The sequence below is a fragment of the Thalassophryne amazonica genome, chromosome 17 (genome assembly GCF_902500255.1).
Source record: "Thalassophryne amazonica chromosome 17, fThaAma1.1, whole genome shotgun sequence".
NCBI lineage: Eukaryota > Metazoa > Chordata > Actinopteri > Batrachoidiformes > Batrachoididae > Thalassophryne > Thalassophryne amazonica.
In genome coordinates this window covers 28,412,846-28,432,637 of record NC_047119.1, presented here as the reverse complement: position 1 = coordinate 28,432,637, position 19,792 = coordinate 28,412,846, and the positions used below count along the sequence as shown (strand labels likewise).

At 40.0% G+C, this 19,792-nt stretch overlaps 1 protein-coding gene across 1 annotated transcript in view; it reads left to right on the top strand.

Annotated features, from left to right (window-relative positions):
- Window positions 1–19,792, top strand: part of LOC117529205 (endoplasmic reticulum metallopeptidase 1) — a 31,876-nt gene that overhangs the window by 9,987 nt on the left and 2,097 nt on the right. Inside the window, exons 5-14 of the mRNA XM_034191920.1 lie at window positions 9–155; window positions 259–351; window positions 7,211–7,423; window positions 7,546–7,766; window positions 10,978–11,152; window positions 16,749–16,939; window positions 17,066–17,218; window positions 17,686–17,888; window positions 17,985–18,100; window positions 19,152–19,315. Of these exons, the coding sequence (XP_034047811.1) occupies window positions 9–155; window positions 259–351; window positions 7,211–7,423; window positions 7,546–7,766; window positions 10,978–11,152; window positions 16,749–16,939; window positions 17,066–17,218; window positions 17,686–17,888; window positions 17,985–18,100; window positions 19,152–19,315 (1,676 nt within the window). The remainder of the gene's footprint in view (window positions 1–8; window positions 156–258; window positions 352–7,210; window positions 7,424–7,545; window positions 7,767–10,977; window positions 11,153–16,748; window positions 16,940–17,065; window positions 17,219–17,685; window positions 17,889–17,984; window positions 18,101–19,151; window positions 19,316–19,792) is intronic.

The window sequence follows — 19,792 nt, the reverse complement described above, 5'->3', positions numbered from 1 at the left end:
CTCAACAGGTCCAGAAAACCCTTGGCTAGTTCAGGCCTACGTTCATGCGGCCAAACACCCATTTGCCTCCGTGGTAGGTCAGGAAGTATTTCAGAGTGGAGTTATCCCGTCTGACACAGACTTTCGTATCTTCAGGGACTTTGGTAACATCCCAGGTAAAGCCCAGCAGTGTAATCTCTAGCATCCCCATATGAATAAAAGACACTAGCATATCTTTGTGGTTGATCACTTCACTGAGTGCATTCACTTTTATTACAGGTATCGATCTGGCTTTCATTGAGAATGGCTTCATCTACCACACCAAATATGACACTGCTGACAGGATCTTGACAGAATCTATTCAGAGAGCTGGTACGCACAGAAACATGCATGCACTAAAGCCATGAATGCGTTTGCAGTTTGCTTTGACTGAGCGCTTTGATTGCGACGGTCACATTGCAGATATGCTCAGCAGCTGGCGGCTGAATCTCCGTCAAGGAGAGAAAGGTCGCTGCAGCCGTAGACTGCTGAGGAGAAAACGGCTGCAAGCACATTTTTTTTCTGTTACAAACATACACAGTGCGTTTGTGTTAAAATCCCTCATGGACATCGCTCATGTGTCGATTCACATTGTGCTTCTGAGTTATTCAGCCTGGACTGAGCCTATAATTCCATCAGTCAGCACTAAAATCCAGAGTGCTGGGATTTTCTCAGCAGCTACTGGACGTCTCCCTCTTTCCGCGCACAGTAACCCACCGTGAAAATCATCAATTTATTACAGAGTGTGAAAATGAGAAACAAATTTTAGGAGACATGCAGGATATTTTTAGCTCGTGAAGGAGGAAGCATAACAGTTTTGTCAGGTGATCGTATGCAGTGGAGGAGCAAGATGCATAATCAGCCCAACACCCTGTAAAGCTGATGTGTGGGTGTTTTAATTTTATTACCTCTGCCAAGGAGGTTATGTTTTCGGTCATGTCCGTTTGTTGGTTGGTTGGATTGTTAGCAGGATTACTCAAAAAATCCTCAACAGATTTCAATGAAATTTTTACCAGGGGTGTATCTTGGCCTAACTTAGAAGTCATTAAATTTTGGTAATGATCCAGAACACGATCCGGATCCAGTAATTTTTTTTAAGGATTCTTTATCATTGCAGGATAGGGCCAATTTCAACATTTTTGCATCTAACTTCATGAAGACGGGTCACAAAGGCTGAACAAAAATTAAGTTACGACACAACAATAATTTAGCATTTGTTTCTCCTCATTGATTAAACTTATTAGAAAATAAAAAAACTTGTATAGTTCATGCAGTTTCTCTTTATAAATACATTTGCTGAAGATCTAAGGGTTTAACCCTCTGGGGCCGACGCCGTGGTGTACGACGGCTGTGACCAAGCTTTACTAAATAACTTTTTAATGATATGAGATAGAAACTTACTTTTTTTTTTTTTTTGCTGAAAAGTTAACTCCACGGCCATTCGAGCCACCGTCCAGCATCTTTGTACTCCTCATAGAAGCTGTGTGATGACGTGAGCAATGTGAGTGTCCAATCGGAATCGGTTCACCGTCACATGTTTTTCCAAAATCCAATCATAGGGCAGATTCACATCACATGACACACCAAAGATTGTTTTTAGGAGTGATGTGTTACTAGTTTATTATAGTTTGCTGTGTGTTTTGAATAAATGTGTGTGGAAATTTTTCTGCTTTACTTTTTCCTTTCTTATTTCTGATTGTAAATCTTTATTACACTTTTAAAACACAACTATAGCATATATATTTTGAAAGTACAGGTTGTCTTGAAAAAAAAGAGACATAAAACTTGATTGTGGGATGCAGGGAGAGCTGTTAACAGCAATAATAAAACATTTATGCCAGGCGAGTGAACTGTCCAAAAAATGCCCTCGGACCCCAGAGGGTTAACCACTGAATCTGAAACATGACGGTAGATGCGTTAAACGACATGGAATAAGTCTCTTTGCCAGAGGGTATTCCATGTGACGTCAGTGATCCTATGGCCTTGGCGGAGGTTTGCGCTCTGAGTGCTTCTGGTATTTCAAATATTATTAGTGCTGCAGCTTAGATTGACATCAATGATTTTGATAAGTGATTTATTGTTGCAGTTTTTTCAGATGAGATGATTATCAGTTTAATTATCAGCACACTATGAACTGTGTTGACTGGTCTTAATTCATTTTATACAAAATAAAAAAAATAAACAGCATTTGCACTTGTGAAACCACTAACTCAAAGATAGGATGATTTTATCCATCAGCACTGTATTATAACTAAATTAGATAATTATTTATGACATTTAATTGTCTTAAACCACATTCGTCTTTTTCACCACCTTTGTGTTTTTGATTTTTTTTTTTTAAATATATGTTCAGGGCGCCCTGACACTTGCACAACTTTGACACGTGCACTTGCACGTACTTCGTCGTGACGATCCCACCCACTGTGTTCCCAGCTGGATGCCGTGTTGTGTTCCACTGGACACTGTGCTTTGTGTGCTGGACGCTGCATATATAAAATAATTATTTCATAGCAGATTAATCATTTTCTCTGAGCTGGGTGTTGAAAATGCCTCTAATTGCTTCCAGAATCACAGAGGACTATTCCAGCTGCTGCTTCTGTCTCTCTCTCACATGCACTTAATGAGGTGAACACATTGGAACCGTCTCAAAGGTAATTATTTGTAATGTTTATATTGTAGTGACTTGGTAAAACAGTTGCATGTTCAGTCCTTCTTGTGTGCAGCTGTAAAATATGTTTTTGATAAATTTAACATCTTGTTATAATGGTTCAGACGAGCTGCACCCTGATGCGGTGCGCTGACGCAATCACTTACACTCGCAGAAAGTGATTTTAATTGTTTGCGTAATGCTCATGTAATTAATGCGTGATGGAGATTTTGAACATTTCAAAATTTTCTTTGTGCACTTGCACGAAGCTGCGCACAGTTTACAAGTTAAGATGAGTTTACTCTCATGTGTGGGTCAGAGTCGTGCAAGTGTCAGGGGGCTTTAACTCTTGCTGATTTAGATCATTGAAAAGGGGAACAATGTCAGGTTGAGTGTCTGCTCAGTGACACTTGACTGCAGGAATTTTCAGGAACTGAACCACCAGGCTTTTGGTTAATGGACAGCCTGACAGCCAGTTCTGAGTCATGGTTGTGCCAACAAATGCATTTCTCATTTTTAAGTTTGTGAGCCTTGTTTTATTACTTGTTGGAAAAAAATAAATAAATGTGAGTATCTTTGGATTTTAGAGTATTGGTTGGACTAAATAATATAAAGACATCTCTTTGGTTTATAAGAAATTGTGCAAATAATAAACACATGAACCAGTTATAATTATTAAACATTACACCTTTAAGTGCTGACTTTTTAAAAATTAATAACATGTATTTTGTGTCTTGGTAAAATACAACGAAAAATGTTACGCTGTCTGCAAAATCAAATGGTCTCACACGACTTAAGCTGTTGAACCCTCAACCGTGCACTCAGTACACACAGTTTAATTACACTATGCCCACAGTGAGTCCAGCAAGCGGAAGAACAGTGGGGCTTTGTGTGTTTGTGTGTTGTCAGTCGTGTAGACATGTAGACAGCGGTAGCTAAAACAGCACAGATGAAATGATCTCAGGCTGCAATGCCACATGGAACTGTGCCATCACTCAAACATCGTTATTCCTCAACAGTAGTGCTAATTTTTCCTCGTTGTTTATGCTCGTGTCAGGTTTCACGGTTTTTGTCCGTGAACAGTCTCTTTTAATTACAGCTACAAATTCTCAGCTGAATTAAGATATAGGGCTCTAACTTGACAGTCTAAAGCACGTGACCCAAGTGCATTTGAGGCGTGTCCAACTCTATTTACACAGTACACAAGTTAAGAACAATGTAGGGTACAGGATACAAAAGAGTTGCATTTTGTTTCTTTATTCATGGGTATTTTTATTTATTTTTAATTTTAATCCATGATCTTATTTGTTACTGCCTGTAAAAATTTATACCTGATGTATTTCCATTTAGGTGGCAGAAATGAGAAGTTAATAATAATAAAAAATGATAAATAAATAAAAAATAATAATAATTTTAAAAAAAAGCCTAATGTGGTTCCACAGAGGAGAAGTAAAAAGGAAAAAAGTGTGGATGTTTTATATGCTGGCAGTTCACACACTGATGGCAGAAACGTTGTCCATCAAAGTGACAGGCCGCTGTGTCTCGTCAGCATTGTCCCTGCTTAATCCACTCTCCTCTCCTCCAGCTCTGAAGGAGGAGTACAGGTGAACCACGTTAACTCACAAGTTACAATTCGGCCTTACTCACGGTCAATTTGTGGACCCCGACAATTTAGACTACTGTATAATTGGGGAATACCCTTGTTGTGTCTGATTTGTGGACATTCATGCTGTTTATACGGTTGCAAATTGAGCTTTATAGGAGTAAAAATCAGTTTTACTGGCGACTTGTTAGCGGAGCCAGTAAAACGGATATTTGCGACCATAATTCATCAAGAACATCCGCAAATAATCAGACACAAGGGGGTTATTCCCATTCTAATCCAATTCCATCATTTGCACAGTTTATTTTTCTGTAGGTAATTCGGTCGGCGAGGCTTACCATTGGGCCGAGGCAGGATCGTTCCATCAGCGGTCAGGGTGCAGAGTAATCCATCAAATGTGAAACGGTAATTCTGTATCAGAGTCCACATCAATACTTCCGTATGGTAGCTTGAATTCACCCATTTTGGCATCATCGTCGGGACGCTACTTTGTCTCGCCCTCAGCTAATTATTGACGTCTGCGGCACAGAGTAATACATTAAATGTGAAATGGTCGAATATTTTGCGACCTTACACCCGATATTATACAGTCTGAAATCTGACACGATTAACCAATTAGATTTGCGGAAAAAATGTAATTGGATTAGAATATACTGTATTTTTTTTTTCCGTCAACTCCATTAACTTGTGGATCCCAACTCGTGCGAGTTAATTGGCCTCACTTGTGTATACAGATGTCCTCCTCGCTTCCTGAGAATGTGAAAAATATGATCCTCCACTGGATGGGCTCCGGGATCTTCTAGAAGCAGTCCTCAATGCACACAGGCTCTAGGATGCTCTGGAAGCGCTCCTCGAAGTGCATAGGCTCCGGGATCTTCTGGAAGAGCGCCTTGATGCGCTAGATTGGTCACCTCTCCCCATGAACTGCAGAGGATAACACAATAAAGTTTTAAACTTATTTCCATTGTGGTCCTCAGTAAAACAAAGCAAAAAAAAAAAAAAAAAAAAAAAATCAATGAAAGAATAAGTCCAGATCGCACTCCACTGCTGAACAGGTCTCCTGCAGTCCGCTGATCCTGCCTGGCTGCTGGACTCACTTGGTCACTTCCAGAAGGGCTGACCCAACCCCTCACAAGTTGCCTCACATGTTGCACATTTCTGATTCCTGGAAACTATATTCAGAAGCGTTTCAGATGCCTGCGAGGACTCTGATTATTTAGAGAGAAAATGTGTCGTGCAAATGTTTTGAAGTGTTCAACAGACACCAGAGTGATGCCCTGCGACTCATGCGAGGAGAATGCAGAACCTCTACTCATGTTTCTTGAAAGTTTGCGAATTCCTTCGCGAATGCTATTCACACTCTGTCGCAGCCCAGTGAAATGCCACCCTAAAGCTTCGTTCTGACTGAACGCATTGCAAAAAGCAATGCAAAGATGTAAGCAGACACTGAAATGAACTTGCGCCTGATAGTTTGAGTTCACGCAACAAAACAAGTGTTTCAGTTTGACCAAAAACTTCTTCAGCAGACGGGAGAGGCACCAATGGGAGGAAAAGGACTCAACTGAAGTTCCTCATAACCTTAGAGATCAGTCTAATATAGCTATAATATTTGATCAGTTATTGATTTGCTGATCAATTCTTGTTAAATATTCATTAAAATCAGAAAATAAGTAAAACATCTCATCTAGATTCCCCAGCACTTGTGATGTCCTCAGTTCTCTTGTTTCACCTTAAAGATGCAAAATTTTCAGATACGTATAACAGATAAATGAGAACCAAATGTTTGATAATTGGCTCATGGTACTAATCAATTATTAAATATGTATCACAGAATTTTTGTGGACCAGCTGATCAGTTAATTCAGCTGTTGGTACCACTGTCACATGAGCATGGTTGGTGTATTATATTGCTCAGTGACAACGACAGCTTCAATCTGTTTCATTGGTAATTTGGCATTTTATTGTGAACAAATGAAGACCAATGGTCCAGGGGTTTATTTTCTACACACAATGAGGCAAACAACTAGCTTAGTGTCCAATCTAAAGAAACATGACTATTTGTGTATGCTAGAACTAATACACGTAGTTGGGTATGTGAACAGGAAAAAAAGCTGACAAAATTTGGATGTATTATAATAATATTTACTGGTAGCTCAACTGCATCAAAGTTTAGTAATTTTTGGAAAAAACTCGATATGATAAATAAGTTATTTTAACATAAACATAACAATATTGTAGAAATACTTAAAATGTAGATTAGCAGCTGCTAGCAGTTAACTTCAGAACTTGGCAAGTGTTTTGAAAGAAAACATTTAAACAAAAAATGACTGAAAATGTCACAATGCAAAAATAGGGGGTGGGAGCTGGAAAAGGTTTTTTTTTTTTTTTTTTTTTTTTGGCCATAATATTGAGTGGCACCCTAGTGTAAATACTGTAAAATATACAGTAATGTTCTTGCTGAATTTACACAGAGCTTAATTTTCTACTATATGTGTGTCTGTGTAGTTGTTTTATGGATGTGAAAAATATCTTGGCCATTGTGTATAATTGTAAACAAAAAGAAGGCTCTGTTCAGTTCTTGCTTGTTCTCAGGTTATGCAGAATCATCAGTAATGTCTGTCTCATGATGTGTCAGCTTTATAAAAACTGTTTTTAGTCATGTGATAAAGAAATTGGTTTCATATTGACTCATTTGACTGTTTCTTTTCTCTTTTTTTTTTTTTTTTTTTTTTTTTTTTGATGGTGATGGTACTATTACAATTGATCTGTTTACATTTTTAGTTTGCCAGTTTGGGTGAATGTGTCCTCTCAAAACGGTTATAAGAACTTGTCCAACAAATGTTTTCTTCCTTTTCCGTCCCCAAAATAAATAAATAAATAATGCAGCTAAATATGAAGGCAATTTTACACGCTTCAGCTTTGAACCTCCTCACCTCTTTCTAGGCGACAACATCCTGGCAGTGCTGAAGCACCTGATCACGTCAGAGAAATTGGCTGAGTCTTCAGAATATCGCCATGGCAACATGGTATTTTTTGACCTGCTTGGGGTGGTAGTTGTGGCGTATCCGGCACGGGTTGGCACCATCTTAAACTATATGGTGGCCACGGCTACTTTCTTCTATCTGGCCAAAAAGGGGTCGCTGCCTGGCAGTGGAGGTACGTCACTGTGTCATGAGGTGGATACACGTTACCAAAGCGATTTTTGTTTTACTGTTTGGGGTTTAATCGGTTCTCAGTGTAAGGGCTGTTGTGTCTGAATTGTGCTCTTCCTTTATCAGGTGGGCGCTACGTGCGAGAGCTGGCCTGTGCCACCGGAGTGGCCCTGCTGAGCTGGTTTGTCACTTTACTCTCGGTGCTGATTGTAGCTCTGCTCGTCACCCTGATGGGCTGTTCCATGTTTTGGTACAATCATTTCTACTCTGCGGTCTGTCTGTACGGCGCTGCCGCCACGGGCAAAATGATCCTCGTCCACACGTTAGCCAAGAACCTGTACTACAGGGTGAGTGATGGGCTTTTTCCAGGGCGTGTTTTACACTTGACTGTGTTTTATCTTGTATCTGTACTACAGTCTTGCATTAAGTGGTACAATGACCCGGTTTTGTGCACCGTAAAATGAAATGATTCAGTAGATGAATGTATGTGTGAAATAAATTGAGGTCACCGCTTATCTGGTAGTTGTAGAGTGTAACATTCTGCACATTCTATACAGATTTGATTAGACAAACAGAAGCAGACATGCATTTTTTGCTTGTTTGTTTAAAATTAAAGCTCTCTGTAATATGTCGGTGCCTGAAATGGAGGAGTTGAAGTATCTAGGAACCATGTTTATTAGAAGACTGAAGTAAGGCCAATGCAGGCCCGTGTTCCCGGACTCCGTAGACGGAGGTGAATGGGGTTAGATCAGTATCTCGAATGATGCTGCTTGTTTCATGAAATGTTCAGTCAACCTCAAAATTTATTTATATGGCTCTTTACAAGACCCATAAGGTGACCAAAGTGCTTTACAATACAATCGAGAAATAAAATGAACTGAAACAAGAGTACAACATACAGAACATAAAAGCCAATCTGAATACATTTTTAAAAAGTGCTCGCTCAGTAATATTGTGTCCAAGTGGCAGCTTGTCAGACACTGCAAAAACACGATCACCTCAAAGTTTGTGTTTCAACCCCGAGACATTTGAGTAAAGTTGACTGATGCTCGATTGTAGTTGTGGAGATTTAACATTTTGGACAGATAAGGTGAAGAAAGGCCATTAATGGCTGTTAAATGTTTTTATTTTTGCACAGTTTTTGTCCACATTATGCGGGATTAAACAAGTCTTTCATTGTAGACTCTATGTTTGAGGGAAAACTGAGGCTATGTCATTTCTTTGCATTAGTATAGCATGATAAAACTCACATTTATATTTTGGTGCTCTTTCCATCTACAACCCCTGGCAATAATTATGGAATCACCGGCCTCGGAGGATATTCATTCAGTTGTTTAATTTTGTAGAAAAAAAGCAGATCACAGACATGACACAAAACTAAAGTCATTTCAAATGGCAACTTTCTGGCTTTAAGAAACACTATAAGAAATCAGGAAAAAAAATTGTGGCAGTCAGTAACGGTTACTTTTTTAGACCAAGCAGAGGGAAAAAAATATGGACTCACTCAGTTCTGAGGAATAAATTATGGAATCACCCTGTAAATTTTCATCCCCAAAACTAACACCTGCATCAAATCAGATCTGCTTGTTAGTCTGCATCTAAAAAGGAGTGATCACACCTTGGAGAGCTGTTGCACCAAGTGGACTAACATGAATCATGGCTCCAACACGAGAGATGTCAATTAAAACAAACGAGAGGATTATCAAACTAAAAGAGGGTAAATCATCACGCAATGTTGCAAAAGATGTTGGTTGTTCAGTCAGCTGTGTCTAAACTCTGGACCAAATACAAACAACATGGGAAGGTTGTTAAAGGCAAACATACTGGTAGACCAAGGAAGACATCAAAGCGTCAAGACAGAAAACTTAAAGCAATATGTCTCAAAAATCGAAAATGCACAACAAAACAAATGAGGAACGAATGGGAGGAAACTGGAGTCAGCATCTGTGACCGAACTGTAAGAAACCGCCTAAAGGAAATGGGATTTACATACAGAAAAGCTAAAAAAAAAGCCATCATTAACACCTAAACAGAAAAAACAAGGTTACAATGGGCTAAGGAAACACAATCGTGGACTGTGGATGACTGGATGAAAGTCATATTCAGTGATGAATCTCGAATCTGCATTGGGCAAAGTGATGATGCTGGAACTTTTGTTTGGTGCCGTTCCAATGAGATATATAAAGATGACTGCCTGAAGAGAACATGTAAATTTCCACAGTCATTGATGATATGGGGCTGCATGTCAGGTAAAGGCACTGGGGAGATGGCTGTCATTACATCATCAATAAATGCACAAGTTTACGTTGATATTTTGGACACTTTTCTTATCCCATCAATTGAAAGGATGTTTGGGGATGATATCATTTTTCAAGATGATAATGCATCTTGCCATAAAGCGAAACCTTTGAAAACATTCCTTGCAAAAAGACACATATGGTCAATGTCATGGCCTGCAAATAGTCCGGATCTTAATCCAATTGAAAATCTTTGGTGGAAGTTGAAGAAAATGGTCCATGACAAGGCTCCAACCTGCAAAGCTGATCTAGCAACAGCAATCAGAGAAAGTTGGGGCCAGATTGAAGAGTACTGTTTGTCACTCATTAAGTCCATGCCTCAAAGACTGCAAGCTGTTATAAAAGCCAGAGATGGTGCAACAAAATACTAGTGATGTGTTGGAGCGTTCTTTTGTTTTTCATGATTCCATAATTTTTTCCTCTGCTTGGTCTAAAAAAGTAACCGTTACTGACTGCCACAATTTTTTTTTCCTGATTTCTTATAGTGTTTCTTAAAGCCAGAAAGTTGCCATTTGAAATTACTTCAGTTTTGTGTCATGTCTGTGATCTGCTTTTTTTCTACAAAATTAAACAACTGAATGAATATCCTCCGAGGCCGGTGATTCCATAATTTTTGCTAGGGGTTGTAATAATCACTTCAGATGAAGTCAATCCCCGGTTTCCCTGCTGATGTGGATTATGCAAATCTTTTTTGTTTTTTTTAGTCGTAATGAAAAATGTTTATGCAGAAGGTAGCTGCACATACTGTAGTTGTTTTTGTCTTTTTTTTCCACTAAGCAGAACAAATACTTCTATTAAATTAAAAGTTACAGAAAGCTGATTTGTCATTGGATGTTGCCGCTCACCACGTTATAAGCAGTCAGTTACAGCGGCTGCATTCCATTAAGGCCACAGATTATCCTTTGTCTCAGACTGCATAATGCGCTTTTCTATTTTTTTTTTTTTTTCCTCTCAGTTCAAATTACATCTGTGCTCTCATTCCTGAGCCACTTGAAAATTTCATTTGAGAGGTGTAAAATTTGATGTGCAGTCTGGTTTAGGATAATTCAACCAATAAAATAAATAAAAATAAGAGAGTTTCTGCTTTTAACACTGCCTTCTTTGATGACAGCAGAAAGATAGAATTGACCATTTTCATTGAGCAGAGCAGACTGATTTGTCCTTGTAAGAAAATTTAATTCTTAATACTCGCTCAAGAACTTGTGTGTAAATTATTACTGCTGTTTTAGCAGAGTTGTGCCGTGTGCCTCCTTCTGTGCAGGGCGTCCGTTTGGTGGAACTGGGCGACCGCTTCTTTGACGTCAGCTTGCTGCTGTGGTGCTGCAGCCTGGTGTGGTTGACCCAGCAGGGCCTATGCTCAGCCTACGTGCCCATGCTAATGGTGGCGTTCCCGCTGACCAACAGACTGCTGCTGGCTAATGAGTTTAAGCACAGAGGTAAACACTGAAAGAAGATTAAGCAACTGTCCTTTAAGCTATGTCTGATGAAATGGTAAAAGAGATGCGTGCAGATAAATTTTGAATTATGGTGACGTTTTTGGCGTCTTCAACATAATTGCTCCTGTTTCCTAGAATTGCTTTGGAGTGCAAAGTGAGTGTAATGACCAAGTGAGTGGAAAAATAAGGTGTTCATAAAGAAATTCACTTCGACTGCAAAGAGAATTTCAGAGCAACATTTCAATGCAGGTCTCCAACGATCATGGGATTAATCACATGTGCAGAGAATGTAACGGCCAGTCAGACACAACAGCCGCCGCTTGCGCCACTCTTCAAGGATGGGGGGAGGGTTTGTTTATGTAAAAACGTAATGTCTCCAGTAGTGATTGGCATTTATTAGAAATAATTTAGTCTTTATGATGGGACGTGGTGGCCTACAGGTCAGATCTCCAGTAGTGATTGGTATTAGTGAGGAAAATAAGTATTTGAACACCCTGCGATTTTGCAAGTTCTCCCATTTAGAAATCATGGAGGGGTCTGAAATTTTCATCTTAGGTGCATGTCCACTGTGAGAGACATAATCTAAAAAAAAAAAAAAAAAAATCCGGAAATGACAATGTATGATTTTTATAATTTATTTGTATGTTACTGTTGCAAATAAGTATTTGAACACCTGTGAAAATCATTGTTAATATTTCGTACAGTCGCCTTTGTTTGCAATTACAGAGTTCAAAGGTTTCCTGTAGTTTTTCACCAGGTTTTCACACACTGCAGCAGGGATTTTGGTCCACTCCTCCATACAGATCTTCTCCAAATCTTTCTGGTTTGTCGTTTCAGCTCCTTCCAAAGATTTTCTATTGAGTTCAGGTCTGGAGACTGGCCAGGTCACTCCAGGACCTTGAAATGCTTCTTACGGAGCCCCTCCTTAGTTGCTCTGGCTGTGTGTTTGCGGTCATTGTCCTGTTAGTAATTGAAGATGGGTCATTTTGCCGCCACGGGCAAAATGATCCTCGTCCACACGTTAGCCAAGAACCTGTACTACAGGGTGAGTGATGGGCTTTTTCCAGGGCGTGTTTTACACTTGACTGTGTTTTATCTTGTATCTGTACTACAGTCTTGCATTAAGTGGTACAATGACCCGGTTTTGTGCACCGTAAAATGAAATGATTCAGTAGATGAATGTATGTGTGAAATAAATTGAGGTCACCGCTTATCTGGTAGTTGTAGAGTGTAACATTCTGCACATTCTATACAGATTTGATTAGACAAACAGAAGCAGACATGCATTTTTTGCTTGTTTGTTTAAAATTAAAGCTCTCTGTAATATGTCGGTGCCTGAAATGGAGGAGTTGAAGTATCTAGGAACCATGTTTATTAGAAGACTGAAGTAAGGCCAATGCAGGCCCGTGTTCCCGGACTCCGTAGACGGAGGTGAATGGGGTTAGATCAGTATCTCGAATGATGCTGCTTGTTTCATGAAATGTTCAGTCAACCTCAAAATTTATTTATATGGCTCTTTACAAGACCCATAAGGTGACCAAAGTGCTTTACAATACAATCGAGAAATAAAATGAACTGAAACAAGAGTACAACATACAGAACATAAAAGCCAATCTGAATACATTTTTAAAAAGTGCTCGCTCAGTAATATTGTGTCCAAGTGGCAGCTTGTCAGACACTGCAAAAACACGATCACCTCAAAGTTTGTGTTTCAACCCCGAGACATTTGAGTAAAGTTGACTGATGCTCGATTGTAGTTGTGGAGATTTAACATTTTGGACAGATAAGGTGAAGAAAGGCCATTAATGGCTGTTAAATGTTTTTATTTTTGCACAGTTTTTGTCCACATTATGCGGGATTAAACAAGTCTTTCATTGTAGACTGTTTGAGGGAAAACTGAGGCTATGTCATTCCTTTGCATTAGTATAGCATGATAAAACTCACATTTATATTTTGGTGCTCTTTCCATCTACAACCCCTGGCAATAATTATGGAATCACTGGCCTCGGAGGATGTTCATTCAGTTGTTTAATTTTGTAGAAAAAAAGCAGATCACAGACATGACACAAAACTAAAGTCATTTCAAATGGCAACTTTCTGGCTTTAAGAAACACTATAAGAAATCAGGAAAAAAAATTGTGGCAGTCAGTAACGGTTACTTTTTTAGACCAAGCAGAGGGAAAAAAATATGGACTCACTCAGTTCTGAGGAATAAATTATGGAATCACCCTGTAAATTTTCATCCCCAAAACTAACACCTGCATCAAATCAGATCTGCTTGTTAGTCTGCATCTAAAAAGGAGTGATCACACCTTGGAGAGCTGTTGCACCAAGTGGACTAACATGAATCATGGCTCCAACACGAGAGATGTCAATTAAAACAAACGAGAGGATTATCAAACTAAAAGAGGGTAAATCATCACGCAATGTTGCAAAAGATGTTGGTTGTTCAGTCAGCTGTGTCTAAACTCTGGACCAAATACAAACAACATGGGAAGGTTGTTAAAGGCAAACATACTGGTAGACCAAGGAAGACATCAAAGCGTCAAGACAGAAAACTTAAAGCAATATGTCTCAAAAATCGAAAATGCACAACAAAACAAATGAGGAACGAATGGGAGGAAACTGGAGTCAGCATCTGTGACCGAACTGTAAGAAACCGCCTAAAGGAAATGGGATTTACATACAGAAAAGCTAAACAAAAGCCATCATTAACACCTAAACAGAAAAAACAAGGTTACAATGGGCTGCTCAGCCTACGTGCCCATGCTAATGGTGGCGTTCCCGCTGACCAACAGACTGCTGCTGGCTAATGAGTTTAAGCACAGAGGTAAACACTGAAAGAAGATTAAGCAACTGTCCTTTAAGCTATGTCTGATGAAATGGTAAAAGAGATGCGTGCAGATAAATTTTGAATTATGGTGACGTTTTTGGCGTCTTCAACATAATTGCTCCTGTTTCCTAGAATTGCTTTGGAGTGCAAAGTGAGTGTAATGACCAAGTGAGTGGAAAAATAAGCTGTTCATAAAGAAATTCACTTCGACTGCAAAGAGAATTTCAGAGCAACATTTCAATGCAGGTCTCCAACGATCATGGGATTAATCACATGTGCAGAGAATGTAACGGCCAGTCAGACACAACAGCCGCCGCTTGCGCCACTCTTCAAGGATGGGGGGAGGGTTTGTTTATGTAAAAACGTAATGTCTCCAGTAGTGATTGGCATTTATTAGAAATAATTTAGTCTTTATGATGGGACGTGGTGGCCTACAGGTCAGATCTCCAGTAGTGATTGGTATTAGTGAGGAAAATAAGTATTTGAACACCCTGCGATTTTGCAAGTTCTCCCATTTAGAAATCATGGAGGGGTCTGAAATTTTCATCTTAGGTGCATGTCCACTGTGAGAGACATAATCTAAAAAAAAAAAAAAAAATCCGGAAATGACAATGTATGATTTTTTTTTTTTTAATAATTTATTTGTATGTTACTGTTGCAAATAAGTATTTGAACACCTGTGAAAATCATTAATATTTCGTACAGTCGCCTTTGTTTGCAATTACAGAGTTCAAAGGTTTCCTGTAGTTTTTCACCAGGTTTTCACACACTGCAGCAGAGATTTTGGTCCACTCCTCCATACAGATCTTCTCCAAATCTTTCTGGTTTGGCGTTTCAGCTCCTTCCAAAGATTTTCTATTGAGTTCAGGTCTGGAGACTGGCCAGGTCACTCCAGGACCTTGAAATGCTTCTTACGGAGCCCCTCCTTAGTTGCTCTGGCTGTGTGTTTGCGGTCATTGTCCTGTTAGTAATTGAAGATGGGTCATGGCTGGGTCTTCCGAGGGAAGGAGGTTGTTTGTCAAAATCTCGCAATACATGACCCCATCCATCCTCCCTTCAATACGGTGCAGTCATCCTGTCCCCTTTGCAGAAGAGCACCCCCAGAGTATGATGTTTCCACCCCCATGCTTCACGGTTGGGATGGTTTTCTTGGGGTTGTTCTCATCCTCTAAACATAAGTGGAGTTGATTCCAAAAAGCTCTATTCTGGTCTCATCTGACCACATGACCTTCTCCCATGCCTCCTCTGGATCATCCAGATGGTCACTGGTGAACTTCAAACGGGCCTGGACATGTGCTGGCTTGAGCAGGGGGACCTTGCTGCCCTGCAGGATTTTAAACCATGACAGCATCATGTGTTACTAATGTAATCTTTGTGACTGTGGTCCCAGCTCTCTTCAGGTCATTGACCAGGTCCTCCTGTGTAGTTGTGAGCTTTCTCAGAATCATGCTTACCTCACAAAGTGAGATCTTGCATGGAATCCTAGACCGAGGGAGATTAACAGTCATCTTGTGTTTCTTCCACTTTCTAATAAATAATCATAACAGTTGTTGTCTTCTACCAAGCTGCTTGCCTGTTGTCCTGTAGTCCATCCCAGCCTTGTGCAGGTCTACAGTTTTGTCCCTGGTGTCCTTAGACAGCTCTTTGGTCTTGGCTATGGTGGACAGTTTGGAGTGTGATTGATTGTGTGAACAGGTGTCTTTTGTACAGGTAACAAGTTCAAACAGGTGCAATTAATATAGGTAATGAGTGCAGAATAAGAGGGCTTCTTAAAGAAAAATTAACAGGTCTGTGTGAGCCAGAATTCTTACTGGTTGGTAGGTGTTCAAATACTTATTTGCAGCAGTAACATACAAATAAATTATTTAAAAAAAAAATCATACATTGTGATTTCCGGATTTTTTTTTTTTTTTTTTTTTTTTTTTTTTTTTTAAGATTATGTCTCTCACAGTGGACATGCACCTAAAATGAAAATGTCACACCCCTCCATGATTTCTAAGTGGGAGAACTTGCAAAATCACAAGGTGTTCAAATACTTATTTTCCTCACTGTATATAATTTATTCCAAATTCTGTGAGTTAGATCTTTGTGGCTCTGGTAGGATTCGAACACCAGACCTCTTGCTCATGAGTCAATGGGCGTGGGCATATATAAAAAATAAAAAACTTTAATGAGTACGACATGATCTTGCTAATGGTGCTTTTGTTTTAGACGCTAGTTAGTGGCAGTTTACTTATAGTAGTAGGTAGGTTGCTGGTTAGCACCAACTGTTTGCAGGACCAAATGTAATTCAGCATTTTGATTGGTTAAAGTGGGATTTTCCTCACTAGAGTGGCAGAATTAGTTTCTTCAAATGTGATGTTAAGCTCGATAGTAAAATTAGTAAATGGCTGTGGGGTGTAATTTACAGTGAGTAAATTTTTCAATGTGAATGTGTCGGACAGTTGGATTGTTTTGGTCAAACTGTTTCCCGAGTGATGAAATGCTGTTGAGACTTAATTAATGCATTCAGTAACTTGACGCTCAATGTAAAATCCTTGTGCTTTAATAGTTTTGTGGTTATTTTGTATGTCAGTTGACAGTGCAGGAGTTCCGTGATCGTCGCTTTTAAGCCACCTTGACACTTGCACAAATTTGATCCCCTGCACTCAGTGACATGCATGTGCACCTTCTCGTTGATGGTGCAGTTTCTGCTCCACTGCAGACTGTGTGGAGTCTCGCTAAACGTGGTCTGACAGTTGATCAGTCCTCTGCTGTTTCCAGGGGCGTCGGTGAAGTACAGCATGTTGTATCTGTTGGGCCTGGCGTTGCCCTACGTCCACTTCATGTTCCTTATCTGGGTGGTGTTTGAAATTTTCACACCCATAATGGGCCGCAGCGGCACCGAGATCCCCCCTGAAGTAGTGATGGCCTCCTTGGTCACCCTGGCAACCATCTTCCTCTCCTCCTATTTTGTAAGTAGTCCCACATTGTTTAGATAAAAGTACGCAACATTTTAGGAGTGGTGAGCAGGAGTACAGTCTTACTGTGTGCCTGCTGTGTGTGTTGTGCTTGAGTAACTTTTGGGTTTTTTGTTTCAGCTGCATTTCATCTACTTAGTACGGAGTACGAAGTGGATCCTGGCCGGTCTGGGATCGGTCTTCCTCTTCATGTTGCTGTTGGTGTCCTCTGGCTTCCTTTTTCCTTATTCTGCCAATCCAGACAGTCCACGACCCAAACGGGTCTTCGTGCAGGTTTTGAGATACAACACACACACACACACACACACACACACACACACACTAAAAATGTTAATATAAATATATAATGTGACAAATGCAGGCAAACTTAAAGTGAAAGTCAGTTGACAATCAGTGTCTTGAACTGTTTTGTTGGAACAGATAAAACAGACCGAGGAGCAAAAATAAAATCAATCATTATTAGTTTCTAATGTTTCTAACGTCTGAAATAATTAATTTCAAAAACAGAAAACAGGCAACAGAAAAACAACAAATACAGTATAATTTATCAGCATTTAGCAACAAGATAAACAGAAGAAATACTAAGGTGATCGCCGCCCACTAGCCCTAAGCTTCACTGAAAGACCCAGACTGACCCAGATGAGTAAAAATGATTTTCATCCACCTTCTTTCATGACTTCACTTTGGCTGACTGAAGCTCAAACAACACTAAAAAATGTGTTTGATTTATTGTCCTGCAGCACACAACCAGGACCTTCCACAACGTGCAGGGTCAGGTGGAGAGCCGGGACTCCGGCCTCTGGATCAACAGTTTTGATTTCACCGGCCTACAGCACATCACACCACACATCCCCGAGCTCAATGACAGCGTCCGCACCCGTTGCCGTGATGACCAACCCTTCTGCGGCTACCCGTGGTTTCTGCCAGTGAAGTTCCTCAGCAAGTCAGTAATGCAGCTGTGCAGCAGATGTTTAGCAGCACAGGTTTGATCTTTCTTTTGGTGTTACTGATATCTCCAAGGCTTTACCTGCATTTGTAGGAAGAACTGGTACCTTCCAGCTCCAGCAGTGTCTCCCAGCTCTCCCACCGAGTTCAGCCTGCTGTCTAAAGAGGAAACCAGCTGGGGGACCATCAAGATGACCTTCAGTGTCAGAGGTTAGGAGCCTTTTAAGGAACTCCAACTATCATTTCAAAAAAAGTTTTGTGGGCATCACATCGCTTTTAATGAGATTAAATAAATTGAAATCCACAAAGAAAAATAGAAATTGTTGCGATCCGTCCAGTGAGGGATTGAGCTGATGATTGTAGTGGGAGGGAAAGTTATCGCTCATCAATAAGGCAGCTGTTATTAAGTGGCTTCATGTGTGAGGAAAAACCTGATGTGCTTCCTTTGTGGACTCGAACACAAAGATGTGGATTCAGGATCAGACCTGCAAAGTGTCTCAGAAATATCATCTCAACAAAAGAATGGCCAGCTCATTTCTCTTCTACAGTAAATATTATGCAAAGGTGTGTGTGTGCATTTGTGCATTGCCATGGTTGTTGCCAGGCAACAGGCAAAAAGGTATACCCACATCTAACTGTTATATATGAAATATAGACTTTTTTTTTTTTTTTTTTAGTGTTTTGTGAGTTAGAAATCAAACGAGGATGGGTTAGTATTCGAGTTAACTCTAACCTTAACCCTCTATGAACAGCAGTTTGCAGTTTGTCAGTCTCTGAACCAGCAGACCCGAGAAGTGGGTTGTTTGAGTAAGTTGCATTTTGAAGTTTAGCTGTAACTCAGGTGCTCAGAGTATACCCTCCCATAAGACCACATATGCTACGGATGGAAGTCAGAATAATATCCCTCATTTTCTCTGACATGATCCATCTGCTCATGAAATTTCATCAACATGCTCTCACACCCTTTTTTTTTTTTTTTGTGTTAAATTGTTGCCATGTGCCAGACATTCTTCAGGATCTTAGTTCCAGAATGTATTCCAAATGACCTACGAAATTTAGCCACTTTTTTTCTGGACCATCGTCTGTCTGCTCACCAAATATCCTTTGTATCTGTTCATTACTTTTTGAGTTGTCCTGCCGGTGACAACATTACCTCCTGTCTGTCATGTCTGTCGGTGGTGTAAACGGCTCGGGTGGATCCTTTCCATGTGACTTTTTTTGTGTGCGTCTGTGAGCTTTAGTTGTGTCCTGTTCCACGCAGGCCCGAGCCACATGTCTCTCTATCTCATGCCACACCGTGGAGCCAGCCTCTCAACCTGGTCCTTTGGCGATGGAACGCCTCGATTTGACCTGAGCGGAGAATATTTTGTCTTCTATTCTCACGGCCTCGACGCCCCCACGTGGACCTTCTGGTTTGAAATACAGGTACTGCAAACAGCTGAAAGCACACTGATCCATCAGTCCGTACATCTGTGGCGATTTATTAATGTTTAATTTCTCCGTAGTGGTGTTTTTCTTTTCCACATGAATTATTTAAATCGCTTTCTGTTTTCACTCGGTGGAGCTTCTCAGTGTGACCTTTCAGAACCAACTGATCGTGACGCACATGTGACTTGATAAATGTTTAATTCATGGCAAATACTCAAGTATTTTGGTTATTAAGATATCTGAGACATTACATTGTTCTTGTTTTATGAGCCTTTTTTTTAACACATTTTTTGGGATTTATCTCCAAATGCCAGTCTGCTCAGGATTACCTCCTTCTGGAACACTGTAGTTCTGTTTAAATGCATGTTTTTGTTGTCACATGAAAACTATTAGATCTCAGTTTTAAGTTGCTGTGTTTAATGCTACACGGCTGAAAAACGCTCTTAATACAGAACTGTGCCTCATTGTGACCCT